The sequence below is a fragment of the Staurois parvus genome, unplaced genomic scaffold (assembly GCF_062004578.1).
Source record: "Staurois parvus isolate SC_StPar_1 unplaced genomic scaffold, SC_StPar_1.0 ptg000696l, whole genome shotgun sequence".
Lineage (NCBI taxonomy): Eukaryota > Metazoa > Chordata > Amphibia > Anura > Ranidae > Staurois > Staurois parvus.
In genome coordinates this window covers 5,547,214-5,571,604 of record NW_028318492.1, presented here as the reverse complement: position 1 = coordinate 5,571,604, position 24,391 = coordinate 5,547,214, and the positions used below count along the sequence as shown (strand labels likewise).

Genomic DNA, 24,391 nt, shown 5'->3' with positions numbered 1-24,391 from the left:
AGAGATTCCAATGTTATTCCTATTCCTATTTACTTTTAAGATTACAGCCCCTTCAGGTAGAATCAGTCCTAATTATCTCCTTCTTCCCTTTAGTCATTATTTTCCTGCTGTTTGTTTTTTGTTTGTTTTTTTTTGGGGGGGGGGGGTTATTTCTATTTTTCTAACCATTAACGTTCAAGACTTTTTTTTTACTTTATTTTTTTTGTTTGTAGTGTTTTTAAGTTGCATTAAAACCAGCAAAATTGAAAAAAAAAACCCTGCTTTCAGTGAAACGTTTTGTACAAGAATCATAATTTTAGTGTCATGTTAAGGGGGACAAATTGCAGAACAAGATATATACTTCTTATCTACAGTAATACTAATTTGTTTTAGATTAACACTGGTAAAGTGTGACAAAGTAGAGAAAAAATGTATTATTCATTTTTGTATCATTTTTGAAAAACGATATCACCAAAATGAAGTTTTATTTGTCTTTAAAAAATACACTATATTGCCAAAAGTATTGGGATGCCTGATTTTACATACACATGAACTTTAATGGCATCCCAGTCTTAGTCTGTAGGGTTCAATATTGAGTTGGCCCACCCTTTGCAGCTATAACAGTTTCAACTCTTCTGGGAAGGCTGTCCACAAGGTTTAGGAGTGTGTCTATGGGAATGTTTGACCATTCTTCTGGAAGCACATTTGTGAGAGCAGGGAATGATGTCAGGCAAGAAGGCCTGGCTTGCAGTTTTCGCTCTAATTCATTCCAAAGGTGTTCTATCGGGTTGAGGTAAGGACTCTGTGCAGGCCAGTCAAGTTCCTCCACCTCAAACTCACTCATCTATGTCTTTATGGACCTTGCTTTGTGCACTAGTGCACAGTCATGTTGGAACAAGAAGGGGCCATCCCCAAACTGTTCTCACAAAGTTGGGAGAATGAAATTGTCCAAAATGTATTGGTATGCTGATGCCTTGGCCAAGCCGAACCCCTGAAAAGTAGCCCCACACCATAATCCCCACTCCACCAAACTTTACACTTGGCACAATGCAGTCAGACAAGTACCGTTCTCCTTGCAACCACCAGACCCAAACATGTCCATTGGATTGCCAGACAGAGAAGCGTGATTTGTCATTCCAGAGATCACATCTCCACTGCTCTAGAGTCCAGTGGCAGTGTGCTTTACACCATTGCATCCGACACTTGGCATTGAACTTGGTGATGTAAGGCTTAAATGCAGCTGCTCAGCCATGGAAACCCATTCCATGAAGCTCTCTATTCACTGTTGCTGTGCTAATCTGAAGGCCACACAAAGTTTGGAGGTCTTTAGCTATTGCAGACAGTTGGCGACTTCTGCGCACTGTGCGCTTAAGCATGCGCTGACCCCACAATGTCATTTTACGTGGCCTACCACTTCATGGCTGAGTTTCTGTTGTTCCCAGTGGCTTCCACTTTGGTATAATACCACTAACAGTTGACCGTGGAAAATTTAGTAGCAAGGAAATTTCACAGATGGTCTTATTGCACAGGTGGCAATCTATAACAGTGCCACGCTTGAATTCACTGAGCTCCTGAGAGTGACCCATTCTTTCACAAATGTTTGAAGAAGCAGTCTGCATGCCTAGATGCTTGATTTTATACACCTATGGTCATGGAGGTGATTGGAACACCTGAATCCAATGATTTAGAGGAATGTCCCAATACGTTTGGCAATATAATGTATATTTGTCATACTTTGTTATCTTAAAAGTGGTTGTAAACTTCAAACATGAAATATGAACAAAGCATATCCCTCTATGGTGTGTACATGTCTCAATCCAAAGCACTAAGTATCATTTCTGTTTGCTGGTTTGTTCATCTGCTATCAGCATGAATCACTTCTGACAAGTTTTCCTAACACCAAAAGGTAAAAAGGTGACAGAGGAAGAAGCTCCAGCACACAGCCTGTGACTGATCACCTTAGTTCTGTTCCTGTGTGCTGTGTGAAGGGGTGTTTCCTTTCCCTCCAATCAGCTCTCTTTACTGAGCTCTGCAGAGTGTAATTTCAGCTCTCCACTCTGTTTTCTGACAGCTCAGATAAACTTTATAAATTCTGGATTTTGAACAGATGTAGGAGGATTTGTTTAATCTCTGTGTATCCCCTGAGGCCAGTCACTTCATTGGGTATATGTAAGGATTTAACAAAGTTGTTGCTGTATAAACAGGTCCACAGCAGTAATGTAAACTTTGTACTGGAGTCCTTAGGCTACAGGTGTGACAGCTGAAGTGGTTAACAACTTTAACACTAACTTTTTTTGTTTTTCATTTTAAAATTCTTATTTGTGAAGAGGCAGAGGTCTCTAATATTTTAGGTGGACCTTACATTATTATAGCTAGGTCTGTTTTGAAGCTGAACGTCAGGAAGAAAAACTTTCCTGAAAATGTATTCCTCAATAGCCACAGATATAAATATGCATTATGTGCGCCAAATATTTTGCAAACCCAGCTATAACTTTTAAAAGTAGTGATGACATCATCACCGTGCTGCATATAGCCTGTGCAAAGAGATGGGCTGTGAGAGGGATCGCTTGTGTAGTTTTCTGTTATATGCAAAAAAACTACAGGAGGGGGTGAATACAAGATCAGTCAGCCTGCCCAAGGAGATAGAGGAGCAGTGACCGGTCTTTGTTACAGGAAGCTCCTGCACAGAGGCAAAGTATCACACTGGATTAAAGCCCATTCACACTTGTGCAACTTCAAAATCGTGCAACTTTACAGTGCGACTATGATGCGGCTGTTTTTTGATGAGTGCAACTTTGGTTTTGATCAAGAACAATTGTTTGTGCTGTACAAAGTCGCACACAAGTCGCATGTACAACATTCAGGTGCAACTTTCATGTGACTTTGGAGGGTTTACATTGAAGTCTATGGCCCACAAGTTGCACAAGTGTGAATGGGCTCTAAGTGCATAGATCTGGAAGAAATACACAAAGATTAAAGGAAGAATGACTGTGTAAATTGACGGTGCTATGTAAGTACCTGAAGAAATAATAATAATAATAATAATAATAATAATAATAAGAAGAAGAAGAAGAAGAAGAAGAAGAATACGAATACACATGCTTTTTGTATTTACTTGCTTATCTAAGAGTTGAGCTCTAAGTCTTTATCCACTTATCTGTTTTAGGCTAGTGATTCAAAGAAAGTGAAACAAGGTGGCCATCATGACAGCCAGGCAACTAGCATTTATTAAATGAAAAGTCAACAACAAAAGTCTTCATGGTCTATTTACAAATGTTTTCTCCCAGGATTCACACAGCTTTCACCCAAAATTAAAAGCTGAAAAAAAAATTCAAAATTCTGGGTGAAAATATTTTTAAACACACTCCAATTATGTTTCTCATTTAGAAAAAAAGATATTGTTCTTAAAACAAAGAGGCTGTAAATATTGGTACATTGTTCTGACTGACAGCTAAGTTTACACAAAGCAAAGCACTGAAAGCTGGTATTGCATCATGGCAGAGAGGTTTTGGGTCCTTTCACACGGGTGTTTCGTATATGTCTGTTTTTCATCTGTCCGTTTACGGATGAAAAACGGACACTCATGTATTTCTATGGACTAGCAGATGTAAACAGATGATCATCTGTTTACATCCATTAATGTCTGCATACGTTAACATCCGTTTTTTTGAACAGAAGAAAACCCTATCTTTCTTCCGTAAAAAAGCGGACCAGATGAAAAAATATATAAATGTATGTAAACTAATGAAAAAAAACTGATGTAAAACGGATATGAAAAACAGAGGTAAAAAGTGAACTGTTGATCTGTTTAGCTCCAATTTTGAAAAAAAAAAAATGCGACTGAACTGATGAAAAAAACGGAACGCCCGTGTGAAAGGACCCTTACTCTAGATTGCTCAGCTATGATGAACCCAGCAGAGGAATGGGCACACACAACTGCAATACATTGAACTTTTTCACAGGCTTTTGCCAGTTAAAGATATGAAAACTACATAAAGATATTTTCATTACAGAATTTTTTATGTGGTCATATACAAATCATGCTTACCAAATATCTTCAAGGAAAAAAGTGAACTATAAATTGCATACAGTAAACAATATAAACTGCAAAAATGTAACATTCTGTGACTAGTATCTTTGTATTAGTGGTGCCATCTGCAAGCCTATGAGGAATTGCATGAAATACAGAACAGAATCATTAACCAATAAATGTGGTATCAGAGGGGTTTTTTTTCATGAAACAGTTCACAAATTACCATTTGACTGAATGAAAGAAAAAATGTACATTTCGCCTATTAAAATTTACTTATGGTATAATACATACAATCTGATCAGCAATCTGTATTAAAAAGTTATTAAGCAAATTATAGCTCTATGGTCTTATAAATACAACAAAATGAATTACCTGGAGATGAACCATGGTTCGTAATGCCAACCTCTTTATATATTACTTTGCTGTTTGCAATCATATTCCCAAAATTAATTTCAGGATCTATTTCTAAATAACAGGATGGCGTAAACCTGTAATGAAAGCATAACAATGTTAAAGGTTATGCAAAATTACTGGAGTGTAGTGCAGACATTGGGGGATCCCTGCAAAAGAAGCTAATGCAAACAGTGCCAGAGAACATAGAGTGGATAGCGGAGAAGAAGCTGTTCAGAGAGCACAGAGTGGACAGTGGAGAAGAGCGGCCAAGAGATCATTGTGTTGAATTCAATAAAGCTGCTGCACCACTTTTCTGGTGTTAATCCCTCTTGTTAATGAGTTGTGCAGAATTCATGAAACGTGTGACACTTTTGGTTCTGATGGCGACTTGTGCACCAATATCAGGCAGGTCGGCACTTTTAAATTGTTGCACATTGAATGCGCCAAGTTCAAAATAAAATACTGACAGTTCATATCTTACAAAAGTGGAGCTAATTATGACCAGCTCTCTTTTGGTGCACAAAGAGAAAATGGAGTAGATAGATTTTGATAAAGTGTCTCACGTGCATTCAAAAATACAAAATTCAAGTACAAATTCTAAACAGGTAGACGAATTTGGAGTATGCTGCACTACTTTATCCCCAGTTCACACTAGAATGTGGTGCAGGAAACCCGTGATCCGTGCCTATTTCACCGCACCACGTACAAAATCACACTGCCATAGCAACCTGCAGTGGGTGTCACTACAACGTTAATGACACCCCAAACGCAGGTAGCAAACAATGTATTTCCCTGCACCGGATTACATGGTACAAAACACTCATGCAATCTTGTTGCAGTCCATTTCATAAATTGGTGCATGCACAACTGGTGCAATTTAAGTTTATTCTTAACATGTATAGGCTCAAATCGCACTGAACTGAATCGCTTGTGAATTGCACAGGAATGTGGTGCGCTTCATACTGTGAACCAAGGCTTAGAGCGCATGAGAGGCACTTTTGGAAAATCTGTCTGTGATAGTTTTTATGAAATCCAGGGATTGTGTCCATGAAGGGTGGGGGTGCCAAAGAACATAGTGCAAACAATAGGAGGAGAGTTGCAGCAGAAGCTAGTGCAGACATCATGATCTATCCATCCTGTGAAACTGCTTGCACATTTGTTCTGTGCAAATAGGGGATAAATCAAATGTTATTAGGCTTTCTCTACAGGTCAAATGGTATTCATTTATAGGCAACAGAGTGAAGGATCATAGTAAATCAGCCATACTGTATTTTACTGATTCACTCTATTCTGTATAACTGAATAACTTTCAACTTGGCGAGAAAATAGTCTAGTTACATTGGATTTGCCCCATTCGCATGCAATAAATGTGCATGCAGTTTTAGAGGTTAAATAGTTCTGCAAACGGTTTTATAAAAATGCACCTTAGTGTTATATGACCTAGTCAAAATGTCCCTGCTAAATTACAGGTATATTTACACATACAGAGACACCGCTATGCAATTACAGTCAGAGGCTGAATTTAATTTATTTACTGGAGCAACAACTGAAAAGTGTTTCTTTTCTAAAAAAAAAAAAAATCTAAAGAATTGCTTACATCTTGTGCAAAGATAGTAGTTAAAATGAATTATTCAATAATGACACCATTTAAAGCAGTGAGATGTGGAGGTACATTAATATTAATATTTAATGTATTCAGTTTCCGCTTCATTCACTGTACAGGCAGGTAAAATTAGTTTCTTTTCCACTTTCAAGAATTATTAATGCACTTCTACACACCTCAAGCTTCCAGCATCATAAATCAAATTACACAGAACTGTGTCAGAAAATCAATCAATTTACCTAGTGTTTAATTTCATTTAGCTTACATTAACTCCATGAAAGTGCACTTGTGTTGAGGATGAGAGTGACCTCATAACATCAGCTGTATTGGTGATAGAAATAAAGTAACAATCAAGTCTCTGAATGTAGCATTTAGTTTGGCAGCTGAGAGCGATGATGAACCAGATAAACAAAGACTGATTATTGAATGATGTAACCCTTCTTTGCTTTCGTATTAACTAGACATAGGACAACTGGATCATTTATACAGTGCAAACAAAAGACATTATATATGAGTTTCATTTGGCCATTCATGATAACGTTTTACATTCTTCTCTTCAGTTATGTTTGGAGCTAACCTCAAATTTGCTTTAAAGCAAACCTGTCAGACTTTTTACAAAACTAAAAAAGGCCTTCTATCTAAAAATCAGGCACCCATACCTGCTATTAATAATACAAACCTAAAAATGCTGTGCACAGATTGTCTACGTCCAGGGTCGATCATTTGCAGGTAATTTCTTCATTATCTACTGATGATTGGCTGCAAGAGCTGTCAGCCTCCCTCTGCTTTCAAAGGCGCTGCTGCGCAACTAATCATTGGGAGGCCATGCTGGATCTCCCACAAGAATGAAAAAAACGGCAACTGAAGTGAGGCACATGCAATTCATTATGTCAATCCAGGATAAAAAAGTACAGCATTGCCTCCACACTCGCACGTTTCTGCCCTGTGTGGGCTTTAATCACAGCTACGATTAAGGCATGCACAGGGCAGAAATGTGTGAGCTTGGAGGAAATGCTGTACTCTTTTATCCTGGATTGAAATAAACAATTGCATGTGCTTTGCAGTGGTTACTGATTTTTTCAATCAGCTGACAGAAGCTTTCTGAGCACCATGCATCACAGATCCTATACTGACAGTCTCTATCCCAGATGAGCAGCGGCTTGTCTTTTCGTTTGTTGGATCTCCCACATGTAATAGCTAATGGCCCTATTTGCAAGTGTGAATGGGGCCTAAAACCGATATAGTTACATAATAGTCTTGGTGAAAAAAGACAAAAAATTCCTTCCTGATCCCCCGAGAGGGAATCGGATATTCCTTGGATCAACTTTACCTATAAATGTTAGTATCCAGTTATATTTTGTGTATATCTAGGAAAGAATCCAGGCCTTTTTTTTATCACAAACTGTGTCTCATTATGGACATTTGCATTCACTTCCTATAATGTAGATAAGCAAGGCTATTATTATTATTATACAGGATTTATATAGTGCAAACAGTTTGTGCAGCACTTTGCAACATGAGGGCAGACAGTACAGTTACAATTCAATACAGGAGGGCCCTGTGCATTAGAACTTACAATCTAATATATTTACAATGTGAAGGAAATCTCCTCTTACAGGAACAAGTGCCCTCATTGGAAAATTACCCTCTATTTTTGTTCTGATGACAACTCATAATTTTGGTTTTACCCTCACTTTCATTCCCGGTGTTCTTGGTGATCAAAAACATTTACAGACAGCAAATCCCCCTAACAGAGACACCAAGAAAATCCTGAAAAGGGTTTTGTCTCCTCACCACTCTATCCAAATCTAAAAAAAAAAAAAACGTTTTGCCTTCTATTTACACTTTAAACCTAACTTGATATTTTTTATTCAGGTGGCTGTTGGAATTTTAAGGGGCAATCTGTGCACAACTGTGGTGATTAGTATGAGTGTCCCACTCACTGTGTTGGGTGTTTTATTTATTTTATATTATTGAGAACAGTGGAGGCTGAATGAAAGAAATCACTTACTTCCCTTATCCACCCTAAACAGTATGAATAGAGGAATCTTCCCTGCTGGCTTTTGCACCCGCAGCTGTCCACATACCTGAACAGTTAACTGCATTGACATCCTTTGAAATTTAAATTACATTTTGTAAAGTGGGGCCACCAGAAACCTGAATTTCAGCCAAAGCAAGGGAATTGACTGACCAATTAACTGATACTTATCACATAAAATCTCTCGCCAACTCTATTCTTTACTCATCTTACCATGCAACAATTAAAGGATAAGTTTTGATAAAAAAAAATAATACATGCAGATTTTTTTGCAGGTAAAAAAATGTGCATTTATTATTTTTTGCTGCAGGAGCCTGTAAAGCATTGCACCAGTGATCCACAGATCCACAGATCACTGGTGTCATGCAGGTCTCCTAGGGCATGACATTTTTCAGGGGGGCAGCTGCGTACCCCAGAAGAAGGGACACATGTGGCATGGGGAGCAGATGGGATCCAAGAGATGTTGCGGGCTGCTTGATGGTGTATGGAGAGCCCGACTCTTGTTCCGAGGGATGTCCACAGTTGTGAAGGTGATTGTCTTTCTCTCTCTCATCGTGGGGGGGGGGCTCTCTCAGGGGGGTGGGCAGGGGTGTTGCTGGTCAATGTCAGGCTCTCTCTCCGTGGGGAGCGCCCAATTTTTGTTTTGCCTAGGGCAGCACCAAACCTAAATACACCACTGAATATGCTGACAGGAAGGTTCAATGAACTTCCACGGTACTCCACAGCTCCATGGTAGTCCATTGAGAACTAAGCCGACAGCCACTAAGGCTGTCAGGACTTGTAGTTTCTCATTCACAAAGGAGTGACACAGCTGGACGGGTGGAGCCCCGCACTCCCACATTTTTTTAATTTGACAGCTTGTGAAGGGGGGGGGGGGGTTTGGACAGGGAGAGGGGTCGGTGCTTTCAAAACAAGTGTAACATGTAACATGTTATGAAAGGTGAACTTATCCTTCAAAAGCAGGTCCTAAATAATTTCAAAGGCAAAAGATTAGTGCTCTGGGAGGTCGGGAAAATCACCACCAAGGTGTAACAATACAGATTCCTGTGTTACATCGCTTCATGTGTCTCTGTCCCCCTCAACTCCTGGATAAAGCTAGCTAGACTTTCATGGTTCTAGGTAGCATGGTCTACTTGGCTATTCATGATGCCGTTTTTACTTTCTTCTCTTTAGTTATGCTTGTAGCTAACCTCAAATTTGCTTTAAAGCAAACCTGCTTGTCTTTTCACAAAACTAAAAGCCCTTCTATCTAAAAATCAGTTGGAGACTCTTTCTAACTTTAGAGTTCAGGTGCACAAAGCTAGGTCCATAATGACATAGTTTGATAAGTTTTGTGTGGACAAACTCAAAAACTGCACAAATCTCTGACCTCAACCCTTTTGAACACCCTTAGAATACATTGAGTCTATGATTGTGAGCCATGTCTTCTCATCTAACATCAGCATCTGACCTAGCACATGCTCCTTTGGCTGAGTGGACACAAATTCCCACAAAAACACTTCAAAATCATGCACAAAGCCTTGCCAGAAAAGAAAAGGCTATTTTAGCTGCAAAGGAGAGAGAGTAACTCCTTATTAGCCATAGCGATCTGCTGTGGGTGTCAATACAAAGTTAATGACACCCCAAATGCAGGTTACAAATGCAGTGCATTTGCCTGCTCTGGATCGCACAGTACAAAAATGACTATGTGAAAAGGTTGCAGTGCGGTTCATGAAAATTTGCATGCATGTCTTTGATGCGATTCGAGCCCACTGAAAATGAATGGACTCAAATTGCACCACACTGAATAGCATGTGAATTGCACAGGAATGAGGTGCAGATCCTATGTGATTCACAATGTTAACTGAGGCTTAATGCCTATGATTTGGGAATGTCCAACATATACTGTATTTGATGATCAAGTCTTCACAAACGTTTGCCCGTATTTTTTTCTTCTGGGCATAAGAAAAAAATACTTTTGCATAGGGTCCCTCATGCTTCAAGGCTTAAATGCCCGTTTGCACATAGGGGTAGAGGAATAAGGTGTAATACTCTATTCCTCTCTCCAAAAGGGTCCCTCCAGCACTGAGACTGGTCCTGCAAAGCCTCTTCCTAGTCACAGTCATACCTTCTACCTCTTTCACATACAATGCAGATTTAATCGCCATGGATTGTGCATGATGACACCAAGGGAACGTCCACAGCCCAAAGTGCTGGAGTGAGAGGAGGACAACAACAGAATGGAGCCTTTTCACTAGACATATTAAGCCTTTAACCACTGAAAAGTGTGTGTGTGAGTGTGGGGGGGGGGGGGGGAGGGGGTAATTAGGGGCATTGCAGGGGCTTTTTTCTTCCAGCCCAGGTTTTAATATATAATTACAGTTTGTTAGTTATCTCTCTCTCTCTCTCTCGATATAGAGCACATACCCTAGTAGTGGCACACTGATGACATCTCTGTCGACCACAACAAGTAACTTGTCACTAACATCTTCCTTTTTAGATGGCTTATATTCGACAGTTGCTGTTATTTGAAGTCCAGGAGCTATCGGTTTTTCTGGATTTTGCACAGAGAGTGTGAACTGAAATGAAACACAAGGGTAATTTTTTGTTAGTAGTTATACACATGCACTGTCAAAGTTGTATATAAAGTGGGTATAGAAAAGAATCACCCCACTTTAAATTAATCACATTTTGTTGCTTTGTAGCCTGAAATGAAGACAGACACAGTTTTTGTTTTATTTAGCTGTATTTACTCAGTGCAACCTATAACATCCAAGTGAAAGATATAACACCAAAATGTTAGAAAAAAATAAAAAAAATTCAAAAACAGAATCACTGAAAAAACTATCCCCCCTTGTGTCAGTATTTTGTTGAACCATCTTTTGCTGTAATTACATTCTTTAGTCTGTTGGGATGTGTCTCTACTAACTTTGCACATCTAGACTTTGCAATGTTTGCTCACTCTTCAGCAATGCTGAATCTGACAGAACCCCAGCACATGCGCAGCTCACTGTACAAATTCGGCAATGCCGAATCTGACGGCACTCCCGCACATGCGCGGGAGTGACATCATTCCTGCCTGGCCAATGACAGTGGTTGGCGATCGAGACCCAGAAGCTGGCAGCACGAAGATGTCAGTGGCTGAGTGGGGAGCAGAGGGCTACTGCATTGCTGGAATTGAGGTGAGTATAGTTCCACTTTAAAATTTGATGGTGACCGTTTGAGGACTGCAGTCTTCAAGTCATTCCACAGATTTTAAGTCTGGGCTCTGACTAGGCCATGAAAAAACATTCACTTTTTCCTTCTTCAACCACTGTGTGGTCAGTTTTGCTGTATGCTTTGGGTCATTGTCATGTTGGAAGGTAAACCTTCTTCTAATTGACAACTTTCTGGCAGAGGGCAGTAGATGTTCCTCAAGAATTTTATGGTATTTTGCCCCATCCATTTTTCCTTATATCCTGACAATTGCTCCAGTCCCTGCTGAAAAAAACACCCCCATAACAGGATATTACCACATTCATGCCTTACTGCAGGAATGGTGGTATTTTTGTGATAAGCTGTATTGGATTTCTGCCAAACATATAGTTTTGTGTTGAGGCCAAATCCTTCAATTTCAGTCTCATCTGACCAGAACACCTTTTACCATGTGACGTCAGAATCTTCAAGGTGCGTTTGGCAAAGCTCAGTCATGACTGCATGTGGCCTTTCATGAGGAGTGGTTTTTTTCATGCAGCCCTCCCGTACAAGCCACATTTGTGGAGAATGTATGATATTGTTGTCACATGCACACAATGACCAATCTTTGTCATAAACTCCTGCAACTGCTTCAGAGTTTTTCTTGGTAGCCTCTCTGACCAGTTTCCTCTTGGCTCTTTCATGCAGTTTGGAGTGAGGTCCTGATCCAGGGAGGGTCTGTGTTGTACCAAATACCTTCCACGTCTTAACAATAGACTTTGTTGTGCTTCTAAGCATTGATAAAGTCTTTGAATTTTTTTTATCAATCACCTGACTTGTGTCTGTCCACAACTTTATCCCAAAGATCTTTTGACAGTGCCTCGGCACCCATAATTGGTTGTTTCCTTCAGTTGCACTATCAGGGACTGAAACGCTCCAGGAAATCTCTTTTCATGTTGACCACAGCTTTCAAAATGGCCACAGCTGATCACAATTGAAAGTCAAATGGCTTTGTGTGTCATTGAGAAGGTGATTAGCTACACCTGATTGAGTTTACAAGTCATTTTTAGAACGTTTTTCCAATTTAGCAATTCTGTTTTTGAATTTTTGTTTTATTTTTTATGACATGTTTGTTTATATCTTTCACTTGGATGTTATAAGTTACACAATACATCTGGATAAAACAAAAACAGTGTTTGTCTTCATTTCAGGCTGCAAAGCAACAAAATATGATTATTTTAAAGGGGGTGATTTTTTTCTATACCCACTGTAAATAACGGTGTATAAAGCATTTGAATGAGCAACATGCCCCTCTTTAGTAACAAGTATGTATATCTCCTTCCTTTTGCTAGGGAGAGTTAGAGCATTTAAGGGAGACATGGAACAGTTGCTAGGAAGGAAAGGAAGGGTGTCTTCAATCAGACACTTTATATATAAAGCTGAGTGAGTTTTGTATACATAATGGTACACACGTTAGTCCATAACCATGGCCATAGAGCCTTCTACCCTTTCCTATCCACAACAGTGTCAAATAAAATAGAAGAAATAAATGAAAGCGCTGTAGAACACAATTAAAATCAACCCAACAGTTTTACAATTCTGCTTAATGTAATTGTGTGCACAGCAATAAAACAACAGTGCCATTCCTATTAAACTAATTGAAAAGCAGCAGACCAGTGGAAGGCAGTTATTCCTACCTGTATGTTTTGTGGTCCATTAATCTTGATGGTTTTGGCTACATGACTGATATTCTGTACTGTTATTTTGGCTTGGTACGTCTTCCCAACTGACACATCCATGAAATGCACAAGGCAAGGTGCTATCCTCACTCCCACCACATTATCAATCAATTCCTCCATGACTTTACTGCGGTGCAAGAAAATTGAAGGGACAGTCACACAGATAAATAAACATGCCAAGCATACATTACATTTCTGACAGCATATAAATACAGTAATGCAAAAAGTGTTATTTTATTGATATTAGGCAAAAAGAAAATTATACAATATTTTACAGAGTACTAAGAGATTTCATAGTAGTTTATAGCAGTTTCTGACAACAAAATATTTAAAAGTGTGATGTAACTTATCATAATCACAGATACATATCTGAGTGATATATTTGTGGAGTCTGAGACTAAACTTGGCACCTAGGAGAAACCCAGGCCAACAGTAAGACATCGATTTATAAAAAAAATTGCTGTGCCAATGTCTCAAGCATCAGCTCCATCTAGTGGCTATAATGCAGTATTTTCCCGATTGTTGTATTTTAGGAGAATACTGCATTATGGTCACTAGACAGAGTTGACAATCATAGGGAAAAAAAAACATAATAGGCAAAATATGGGATTATTCTTGAAACCTGAACAAATGCTTGATACATTGTCACAGTGTTCTCTGACAGAGTACTCACTCACATTGTATCTTTTAGGGCTCGTTTACACATACTTAAAAAAGTGACATTGGACATGCTGTTTTAAAGCACTCTGAATACCAATCAAAGCCCTTGTCACTAAATACAGTAGTAAGCTTGAGGTGCTGTTTACATGTTGTGTTTGCTTTGCTTCTTGTCAAAAAGTATACCCCATGTCGCTTTCTTGATGCTTCAAAGCGTCTCCATAGAAGTCTATGGCAATGCTCGCTAACAGCACCTGCAGTTTTTGATAGGCTTTTATTCAGCTTTGTTTTGTATGTATTGCAGGTATGAGATATCCCAGGATGCACTGGGAAACCATCAAGCGAACCAAAAAGACATCATCTGCAGTCACTTTCAGTACAGTATATACTGTATTCTGGAAGTGTGTGGTGCAGACGTCACATCTGATGTTCAGTGTGGAGCAGCAAGAAGGTGAGTGGGCTCTGGACTGGAGTGGAGCAACTAGCAGATGGCACACGTGGTGTGCAGCATGGGAACACTATACTGGAAGGTGAGCGGGGACCAGACAGAAGACTGAGCAGCAGAGGATCAGCAGAACTGGGAGACCAGAGCAAGAGATGTCACACATGGTCTGCACCGTGGGTGCAATATAGCAGGAGGTGAGTGGGGACAAGAGAGCTGGGAGGATCAGTAAACCAGTGGATCAACAGAGCTGAGGAATACTACTGAGTGGGGCATCAAAAGAGCTGGGGGTACTACTGCGCAGGGGATCTTCTGAACAAGAGTAACTTATAAGCTACTGATTTGCTGAACGTGAGTACAAATGAGCTGGGGTTCTGCTGAACAGGGGTACTAGTGATCTGGGGATCTGCTGAACAGGGGTATTAATGAGCCAAGGATCTGCTGAGTGGGGGTACTACTGAGATGGAGTTCTACTGGGCCTCTTTAAAATTAACATACAGGGCATTTGCCAAGCAAAAAAAAAAAGCATAATTGAAATACCACTGCAGCATCATTGAAACATCACAGAAGCATCAAAAGCACACCAAAAAAGCATGTTGAAGCTGTAGGCGCTTTAATGCGTGTTAAAGACGAAGCAGGTGTAAAGGAACCCTTAAAGCGATATCTATGGTTTTACACTATACAGCCTTTGTGATTCATGTTTTGCTGGTCTACTGCATATCTCTTGCTGGTGAGGCATGTGGTTCCTTATGTTCGGTCCAAATAGGAGTGCACAGTATACAAGCCTAATTGAACAAATGCCATCTGACTGCCTATAATCCTGGGTCTATTATTCAAGTAAGAGGCTGATGTTTTATGTCTGGTGAAAGAATCACATATAAGGCCACAGGGTTGTTTATCTGCTCATTGAAGAACTTTGTCTCATCATTATTTGCACACTTAGGGGTGTACTCACTTTTGTTGCCAGCGGTTTAGACAGTAATGGCTGTGTGTTGAGTTATTTTAAGGGGACAGCAAATTTACACTGTTATACAAGCTGAACAAATATTGACACAAATGTGAGGGGTGTACTCACTTCTGTGAGATACTGTATATATACACAGATACATACATGCACTGCTAACAAAAATTAAAGGAACACTTTTTAATCAGAGTATAGCATCAAGTCAATTAAACTCCTGGGATATTGATCTGGTCAGTTAAATAGCAGAGGGGGTTGTTAATCAGTTTCAGCTACTTTGGTGTTAATGAAATTAACAAGTGCACTAGATGGGCAACAATGAGACAACCCCCAAAACAGGAATGGTTTTACAGGTAGAGGCCACTGACATTTTTTTCCCTACTCATCTTTTCTGATGTTTTTCACTAGTTTTGCATTTGGCTAGGGTCAGTGTCACTACTGGTAGCTTGAGGTGATACCTGGACCCTATAGAGGTTGTACAGGCGGTCCAACTCCTCCAGGATGGCACATCAATACATACCATTGCCCGAAGGTTTCCTGAGTCTCCCAGCACAGTCTCAAGAGCATGGAGGAGATTCCAGGAGATAAGCAGTTACTCTAGGAGAGCTGGACAGGGCTGTAGAAAGCCATTAACCCATCAGCAGGACCGGTATCTGCTCCTTTGTGCAAGGAGGAACAGGATCAGCACTGCCAGAGTCCTACAAAATTACCTCCAGAAGGCCACTGGTGTGACTGTCTCTGACCAAACTATCAGAAACAGACTTCATGAGGGTGGCTTGAGGGCCTGACATCCTCTAGTGGGCCCTGTGCTCATTGCCCAGCACCATAGAGCTCGACTGGCATTTGCCATTGAACACCAGAATTGACAGGTCCACCACTGGCGCCCTGTGCTTTTCACAGATGAGAGCAGGTTCACCCTGAGCACATGTGACAGACGTGAAAGGGTCTGGAGAAGCTGTGGAGAATGTTATGTTGCCTGTAACATCATTCAGCATGACCGTTTTTGGTGGTGGGTCAGTGATGGTCTGGAAAGTCATATCCATGGAGGGACACACAGACCTCTACAAGCTAGACAATGGCACCCTGACTGTCATTAGGTATCGGGATGAAATCCTTGGACCCCTTGTCAGATCCTACACTGGTGCAGTGTTTCTTGGGTTTCTCCTGGTGTACAACAATGCCCAGCCCCATGTGGGGAGAATATGCATGCAGTTCCTGGAGGATGAAGGAATTGATCCCATTTAATAGCCCCCACGCTCGCCTGACCTATATCAAATAGAACTCCTCTGGGATATTATGTTTCGGTCCATCTGACACCACCAGGTTGCACCACAGACTGTCCAGGAGCTCAGTGATGCCCTGGTCCAGATCTGGGAAGAAATACCCCAAAACACCATCCGTCGTCTCATTAGGAGCATGCCCTAATGTTGTTAGACATGCATACAAGCACGTGGGGGTCATACAAACTACTGAGTACCATTTTGAGTTGCTGCAATGAAATTTCAGCAAAATGGACTAGCCTACTGCATCATTTTTTCCTGTAGCCCCTCCCCCAACTCCACATCTACATCTCCTGTTCTCCAGTGGTGTATTTAGGCTTTGTGCTTCCCTAGGCAATGCAAAACAGAGCACCCCCCCTGGCAGAGAGCAAGCCTGACACTGACCAACAACACCCCTGCCCTATCCCCCCCTCCACCTGAGAGCCTTCCACTAACGCTCCTTCTCCAACCCCCGGCAGCAGAGAGAAAGACACTCACCTTCACAGCTATGGACATCCCCGGGAACGACAGTCGGGCTCTGCATACACCATCAAACAGCCCACGGCCTCTCTCAGATCCTACCTGGTCCCCATGCCGCCTATGTCCCTTCTTCTGGGGGGGGCAGTGCTGCCCCCTTAAAAAATGCCGCCCTAGGCAAATGCCTTGTGGTAAATACACCCCTTCTGTTCTCCCCATCACACCTGTACACCACCATGCACACCCCACTTTTCACAGCTGTACCTTCTTTCCTCTCTCATTCCAAACACAGGCCCCCCAATACTATGTCGGTACACCTTCACCCACCCCTGACACTCCACCCCTTCCTCACCACCAGTACCTTTATCCCTCCTCACCAATGCTCCTGTGTGGATGCTTCCCCCACTTCCACCAACACAACTCCCATCATGTCACCCACACACCCCTCTGTCACCTCACATTTGTACAAAGCAACACACACACTGCACATGCTCAGCCACAACCCCCCCCCCCCCAACTCCATGCCCCCACTGTCACCACACATACACACAGCTGACCCCCCCCAACTCCATGCTCCCACTGTCACCCCCCACACACACAGGACCCGTACCTTGGCCCCCAGCACTCCAGTCTTGTTCGGCTTCTCCTAGTCTATATACAATGGGGACCCTGCCAGCACCCCCACCCGAGCACTGTTTCCCGCCAGTGTATGTGAACTCACCGTACTCCGGGATCACACTCTCTCCTCCGTGTCGCACTTCCCCGTTACCAAGGTAAAAGTTGGTGATCAGCGTCCTCTAGGTTGCTGGGCAACAGCTATTTTGGGGCGGAGGTAACGGGGGAGGCTGTGATCAAACGGCAGCAGTGTGCACCAATAGGAGACAAGTGTGGGCGGAGACGGAGGTCTGTAGGTGTCTATGTGCAGGGAGCGTCCTCGGCTCCCGCCATATCCACTTGTGTCCAGTAGATGGCAGCTGAGCTCAATCCATGGAATGAGCTGGAGAAGGAGGGAGGGGCTGGGAGAGGAACGTCTGTGTACAATGAGATACAAATGTAACCATTCTGACTGATAGTATACACAATGGGATACATGGGGACAGCTGTGCGGTGCACGTCCGAGCGGATCCTACTAGAACATTCTCAGGCTTAGCTGCAGGACAGGATCTAACCTAGGCGGACTGACCATTTGGAAACTCGGGCACTGCCCGAGGGCCCGGGGTCAGTAGGGGGCCCCATGAGATGCCCCTGGTACCCTTTGCAAAGGCTTTTTTGAGTTTGGGAAAGGACACAGGGGCCCCATGATCCCCTATTGCCCGGGGGCCCCATGAGTTGTCAGTCCGCCCGAGTTACATATCTGATCTGTGGGTGCAGGAGGACTGGATCCAGCCTATCTGATCTGGGGGTGCGCCAGGACCGGATCTTTGCTATCTGATCTGGGGGTGCGCCAGGACCGGATCTTTGCTATCTGATCTGGGGGTGCGGCAGGACCGGATCTAGCCTATCTGTTCTGGGGGTGCAGGAGGACCGGATCCAGCCTATCTGATCTGGGTAAAACAATATAAACAGCGCAAATCAAAACCCTACATACATTATATTGATCAACCAATAAATCATATGTAAAAAATTAATAGTTAAATAAACAAATATTGTGATAAAAAAAATAAATAATAAAGTGTCCAAAAACATAGAGTCCTTGTTCCCAAAATACTTAGTGCTTCAAACCAAAAATAAAAGTCCTTCTCCTTTTAATATGTGCTCCCACCATCCACCAGTGCTGTAACCAACATAAACCGCACTCACCAGATAATGGTGAATTGCACGCCTTGTAGGACTTTTAGGGATCCTATACCTCCTCTACAGCCTCCAAGACTCCATTCCACCATATAGGGCTTAAGGTTCTCCTTCCATTCACTCCTGATTAATCCTTCCAAGTCAGATCCACAGCAGTGCAAGAGAAAAACATATATAGTGTAATATTGCTAATAACCTCGTATAATGGTTATTACCGGATCTAGCCTATCTGGTCTGGGGGTGTGGGAGGACCGGATCTTTGCTATCTAATCAGGGGGTGCGGCAGGATCGGATTCAGCCTATCTGATCTGGGGGTGCAGGAGGACCGGATCTTTGCTATCTAATCGGGAGTGCGGCAGAACCGGATCCAGCCTATCTGATCTGGGGGTGCAGGAGGACTGGATCCAGCCTATCTGATCTGGGGGTGCATGAGGACTGGATCCAGCCTATCTGATCTGGGGGTGCAGCAGGACCGGATCTAGCCTATCTGATCTGGGGGTGCGGGAGGACCGGATCTAGCCTATCTGGTCTGGGGGTGCAGGAGGACTGGATCCAGCCTATCTGATCTGGGAGCGTGGCAGGACCGGATGCAGCCTATCTGATCTGGGGGCACGGCAGGACCGGATCCAGCCTATCTGATCTGGGGGCACGGCAGGACTGGATCTAGCCTATCTGGTCTGGGGGCATGGCAGGACCGGATCTATCCTATCTGATCTGGGGACATGGGAGGACCAGATCTAGCCTATCTGATCTGGGGGCAGGGCAGGACTGGATCCAGCCTATCTGATCTGGAGGCACAGCAGGACCGGATCCAGCCTATCTGATCTGGGGGTGCAGCAGGACCGGATCTAGCCTATCTGATCTGGGGGTGCGGGAGGACCGGATCTAGCCTATCTGGTCTGGGGGTGCAGGAGGACTGGATCCAGCCTATCTGATCTGGGAGCGTGGCAGGACCGGATGCAGCCTATCTGATCTGGGGGCACGGCAGGACCGGATCCAGCCTATCTGATCTGGGGGCACGGCAGGACTGGATCTAGCCTATCTGGTCTGGGGGCACGGCAGGACCGGATCTATCCTATCTGATCTGGGGACATGGGAGGACCAGATCTAGCCTATCTGATCTGGGGGCAGGGCAGGACTGGATCCAGCCTATCTGATCTGGAGGCACAGCAGGACCGGATCCAGCCTATCTGATCTGAGGGCGCGGCAAGATCGGATCCAGCCTATCTGATCTGAGGGCGCGGCAGGACCGGATCCAGCCTGTCTGATCTGGGGGCACGGCAGGACCGGATCTATCCTATCTGGTCTGAGGGATCGGGAGGACTGGATCTAGCCTATCTGATCTGAGGGCGCTGCAGGACCGGATCCAGCCTATCTGGTCTGGGGGTGCAGGAGGACTGGATCCAGCCTATCTGGTCTCGGGGTGCAGGAGGACAGGATCCAGCCTATCTGATCTGGGGGTGCAGCAGGACTTGATTTAGCCTATCTGATCTAGGGGTGCAGTATAAGAAGTCAGGGAGCACAATGTCCAAAGTTTGAAAAATATGCTGGGTATTGGTATTCCTTATTATCTTCTGTACCAACAGTCACAACCTGGAAATGTCTGACAGGCAGTGCAGAGGCATTGCAGGGGTCAACAAGGAACACTAATATCCATTAGGCTGTCGTTAGACTAGGGTGATTAAACAGAACCTGTGCCTCCGTATTTCAGATTCCCCCCTTCAATCAGGGTCTTTATCGGAGTACTTCCTTACATCAGCTGTCTACATCAGAGTGCCTCATATGTCAAATGTAGTGATGGGCCAAACACCCCCCTGTTCAGTTCGCAGTCGAACATCCGAACCTACCAAATGTTCAACCGCAAACTTCGAACACAGAGGACAATTCACTAAGCAGTATCTTACTGCATTTATAAGATACCGCAGAGCTACTAAAATACCACAAGTTATATTATTAAAGTGTTACTAAACCCACAGCAGTAAAATCAGTCTGTACATGCAGTAAAGCATGCTTGTTATAATCACTGTGGAACCTAAGGGGTTAATCATCTGCAATGTGTTAAAAAGGATGTTTGATCTTCTTCTCTGTGATCCTCCCCTTCTTCCAGTATCTTCTAAATATCTCCTGATAGAACAGAGGCTCGGGGGCAAGCTTCACATGCTCAGTTTGATGTGTATTACTGCAAAGTGTTTTCTTTCTTTGGAGAGTGCATGTGATCAGCACCTTCCAGACAGAGGTCAGGGGTTCTGCATCTTTCTAAAGGAAATGCAAACTCCTCCTACAAGCTTTGACCAGTGCTCTGCTGGACACTGATAGAAGTCACAAGACTGCTCTAATTGCTGATGAGAAAAGGTATTTAGCATTTACGTATATTTACTAAAATAATTGCACTTCCATGTTGTGTGTACTGTGAGAGACCAGGATATAGTGGATGTAGGGTCCTGGGTTTAGTAACACTTTAAGTCATTGCCAGTATTTTAGTAGTGAAGACATTCTTTAATGTTTCTGCTGACAGTGTTCTCAACTGACAGCTGAATGTGAAAAGAATTGCTGGCATTGCCCTACAATTACATTTTTTTTTGTAAACTGTGTGGGGTTCCACCCATCAATAAAAAGCCCCTTGGGTCTGGTATGGATTTTGAGGGGAACCCCTACACCAATTTTTTTTAAAACTTTTTTGGGGGCCCCCCCCCCCCCCAAATCCATACCAGACCCTTATCCGAGCACGCAGCCTGGTAGGTCAGGAAAGGGGGGGATGAGCAAGCGCCACTTCCCTCCTGTACCATACCAGGCCACATACCCTCAACTTGGGGGGTGGGCTTTGATGGGGACAAGTACCTCTTCCTCACAACCGTGGCCAGTGGTTGTGGGGGTCAGCGGGCGGAGGGCTTATCAGAATCTTGAAGCCCCTTTTAACAAGGGGGCCCCAGATCCTGCCCCCCCATGTGAATAAGTATGGGGTACATGGTACCACTACTCATTCACAAAAAAAAAAAGTATAGCATAAAAAAATGATAGTAGACAGAGTTTGACAAGTCCTTTAATAAATACAAAAATTTGAAAAATGTCCCCCGAAGTAGATCCAACATCAATCATGATGCCTGACGCCACCACCGACCCCAAAATAAAAACAAACGCTCGACTCTTGATGCTGGCTCCCACTGTCTGACAGCAGCACCAGAATGACAGTTCTTAAATACTGTGATGACCTAATCATGTGTTGTGATTGGCCAATGCATTGCACATGACCTGGGGTCAGGTGCATTTCTTTGGCCAATCACAGTGCACTGTCAAGGCGCAGTGCATTGTGGGGCGCATCGGGCGAACAGCCTGCTGAACACTCTTACCATTCATGTGTTTCGCCGAACACACGAACTGCCAATGTTCGCATTGAACTTATGTCCGACCGAACATCAAGACCAACACTAGTCAAATGTCCCCATCAGAACCCCCCTTACCTCACTTGTCAACATCATAGTCCCCCTTCCATCAGTCCTTCCCATCAGAGTGCCCCCTTACATCAACTGTCTCCCATCAGATTGCCCCCTTACATCAAATGTCCCCATCAGAACCCCCCTTACATTATTTGTCAACATCATAGTCCCCCTTCCATCAGTCCTTCCCATCAGAGTGCCCCCTTACATCAACTGTCTCCCATCAGATTGCCCCCTTACATCAAATGTCCCCATCAGAACCCCCCTTACATTATTTGTCAACATCATAGTCCCCCTTCCATCAGTTCTTCCCATCAGAGTGCCCCCTTACATCAACTGTCCCCCATCAGAGTGCCCCCTTACATCAAATGTCCCCATCAGAACCCCACTTACATTATTTGTCAACATCATAGTCTCCCTTCCATCAGTCGTTCCCATCAGAGTGTCCCCTTACATCAACTGTCCCCCATCAGAGTGCCCCCTTACATGAAATGTCCCCATCAGAACCCCCCTTACATTATTTGTCAACATCATAGTCCCCTTTCCATCAGTCCTTCCCATCAGAGTGCCCCCTTACATCAACTGCCCCCCATCAGAGTGCCCCCTTACATGAAATGTCCCCATCAGAACCCCCCTTACATCATTTGTCAACATCATAGTCCCCTTTCCATCAGTCCTTCCCATCAGAGTGCCCCCTTACATCAACTGCCCCCATCAGAGTGCCCCCTTACATCAACTGCCCCCATCAGAGTGCAACCTTACATCAACTGTTCCCCATCAGAGTGCCCCCTTACATCAAATGTCCCCATCAGAACTTTCTTTTTCCAAAATTTTCAGTATTTTTTCATCTATATAGCAAAAAAAACCCAGTGGTGATCAAATACAACCAAATGAAAGTTGTATCTGTCTAAAAAAATATATAAATTTCATATGGGTACATTGTTGCATGACTGAGTAATTGGCATTCAAAATGTGATAGTGCTGAAAATTGGCCTGGACTGAAAGGGGTTGAAAGTGTCCGGACTTGAAGTGGTTAAGAGTGACACAAAATGGGATCGTTATTCTTCAAAAGCAATCCATACACATCCACTACTTATTGGCCTTGTAATCTAGTTTTCATTAAATTGTTTCTTAATGTGTTTTCTGCCTCCTTATAACATCCTTTGTGGACTCCCAAACCTCCTCTTTTCCCTCTCGCCTGTTTAGAATGAGCATGTTAGTTGCAGTCATGTGCACTGCTCTGTGCACACTACACATCCCATAGTCCAGGGGTCTCCAAACTACAGCCCTCCAGGTGTTGAGGAACTGCAAGTCCCATGAGGCCTTCCAAGACTCTGACAGCCACAGGAAAGACTACCAGAGGCAGAGGTACGATGGGACTTGTAGTACTTCAACAGCTAGAGGGCCACAGTTTGGAGACCCCTGACATAGGCCATAGTCCATCTCAGGCGCAAGCAAGAGAGGGTGGCTATGCTCCCACACATGGTGCAACCATGGAGAACAAACGTAGCCATCATCTAACAGAAAGTCAGGAATTTGGAGATTTGGAGGAGACTTAAGAGCAATAGAAGGTATTTTCCAGTTAAGAATACATAGTTGAATAGATTAAAAAAAACAGAGTTAAGTATCACTTTAAAGTGTATCTCTAAGCAACAATTTTATTATTTACGAATGCGTATACATGTTTAAGCACATAATTCACATGTTCTTAGATACAGATTTATAGATTTCGTATTACAGATCTGAAAGCAGCTCATGTTTATAGCTCATGTGAATATCTCCACTGAAAACAATGCAGCTGTGTTCAGATCTGTTATTAACCCCTTCCCATTGATCATACGGTTATATTCGGCCTCACAGAAGTGGGCCTTTAGTCGTGGGGTTGCATAGGTGTTGGCTCTGAGGAAGAGGCTGAGTCCTCGAAACGCATCAGCCAGTTGGTCATCCAGGGTTCCATCGCTGTGGACTCAGATGCTGTATGGATTGAACACCTTTCTTCATTGTGACATACCTATGTTTTATATGTCCATTGTGAGTATCATACCTACTTTTTTATTCTTTCAATAAATATTTTTAAACAATAATGCACTAGGCCGTTGCACCCTCTTTTTGTTTTTTTTCATTTGCATATATGCTACATCTCTTTGTTCTGGGAGCGCTCTGCACAGTGCACTCCCATAACAGAAACCAGGCTCTCGCCAAGAGTCCCTAGGTCGGTCTCAAACTAACATTCAGTACCTGGGACTTCGGTTCCTGGTCACCTGATTGCTGTGACAGTCTCTGATTGGCTATCACAGTGATCAGTCACAGTGCAGCCTGCCCATGTGTTTACTTCCTCTTCTGAATGAAGGGAAAGATACATTGTATCTCTCTCTCCTTGCAGGAGAGGAAGATGTAAAGGCCACATGTACACTAACCTGCTCTGACTGCCA

At 43.1% G+C, this 24,391-nt stretch overlaps 1 protein-coding gene across 1 annotated transcript in view; it reads right to left on the bottom strand.

Moving 5' to 3' along the window:
- Window positions 1-17,591, bottom strand: part of CFAP47 (cilia and flagella associated protein 47) — a 772,366-nt gene extending 754,775 nt beyond the window's left edge. Inside the window, exons 1-4 of the mRNA XM_089653003.1 lie at window positions 17,456-17,591; window positions 12,897-13,065; window positions 10,453-10,604; window positions 4,385-4,500 (exon numbers count right to left, since the gene is read on the bottom strand). Of these exons, the coding sequence (XP_089509129.1) occupies window positions 4,385-4,500; window positions 10,453-10,604; window positions 12,897-13,058 (430 nt within the window). The 5' untranslated portion in view covers window positions 13,059-13,065; window positions 17,456-17,591. The remainder of the gene's footprint in view (window positions 1-4,384; window positions 4,501-10,452; window positions 10,605-12,896; window positions 13,066-17,455) is intronic.
- Window positions 17,592-24,391: the final 6,800 nt, after the last annotated feature.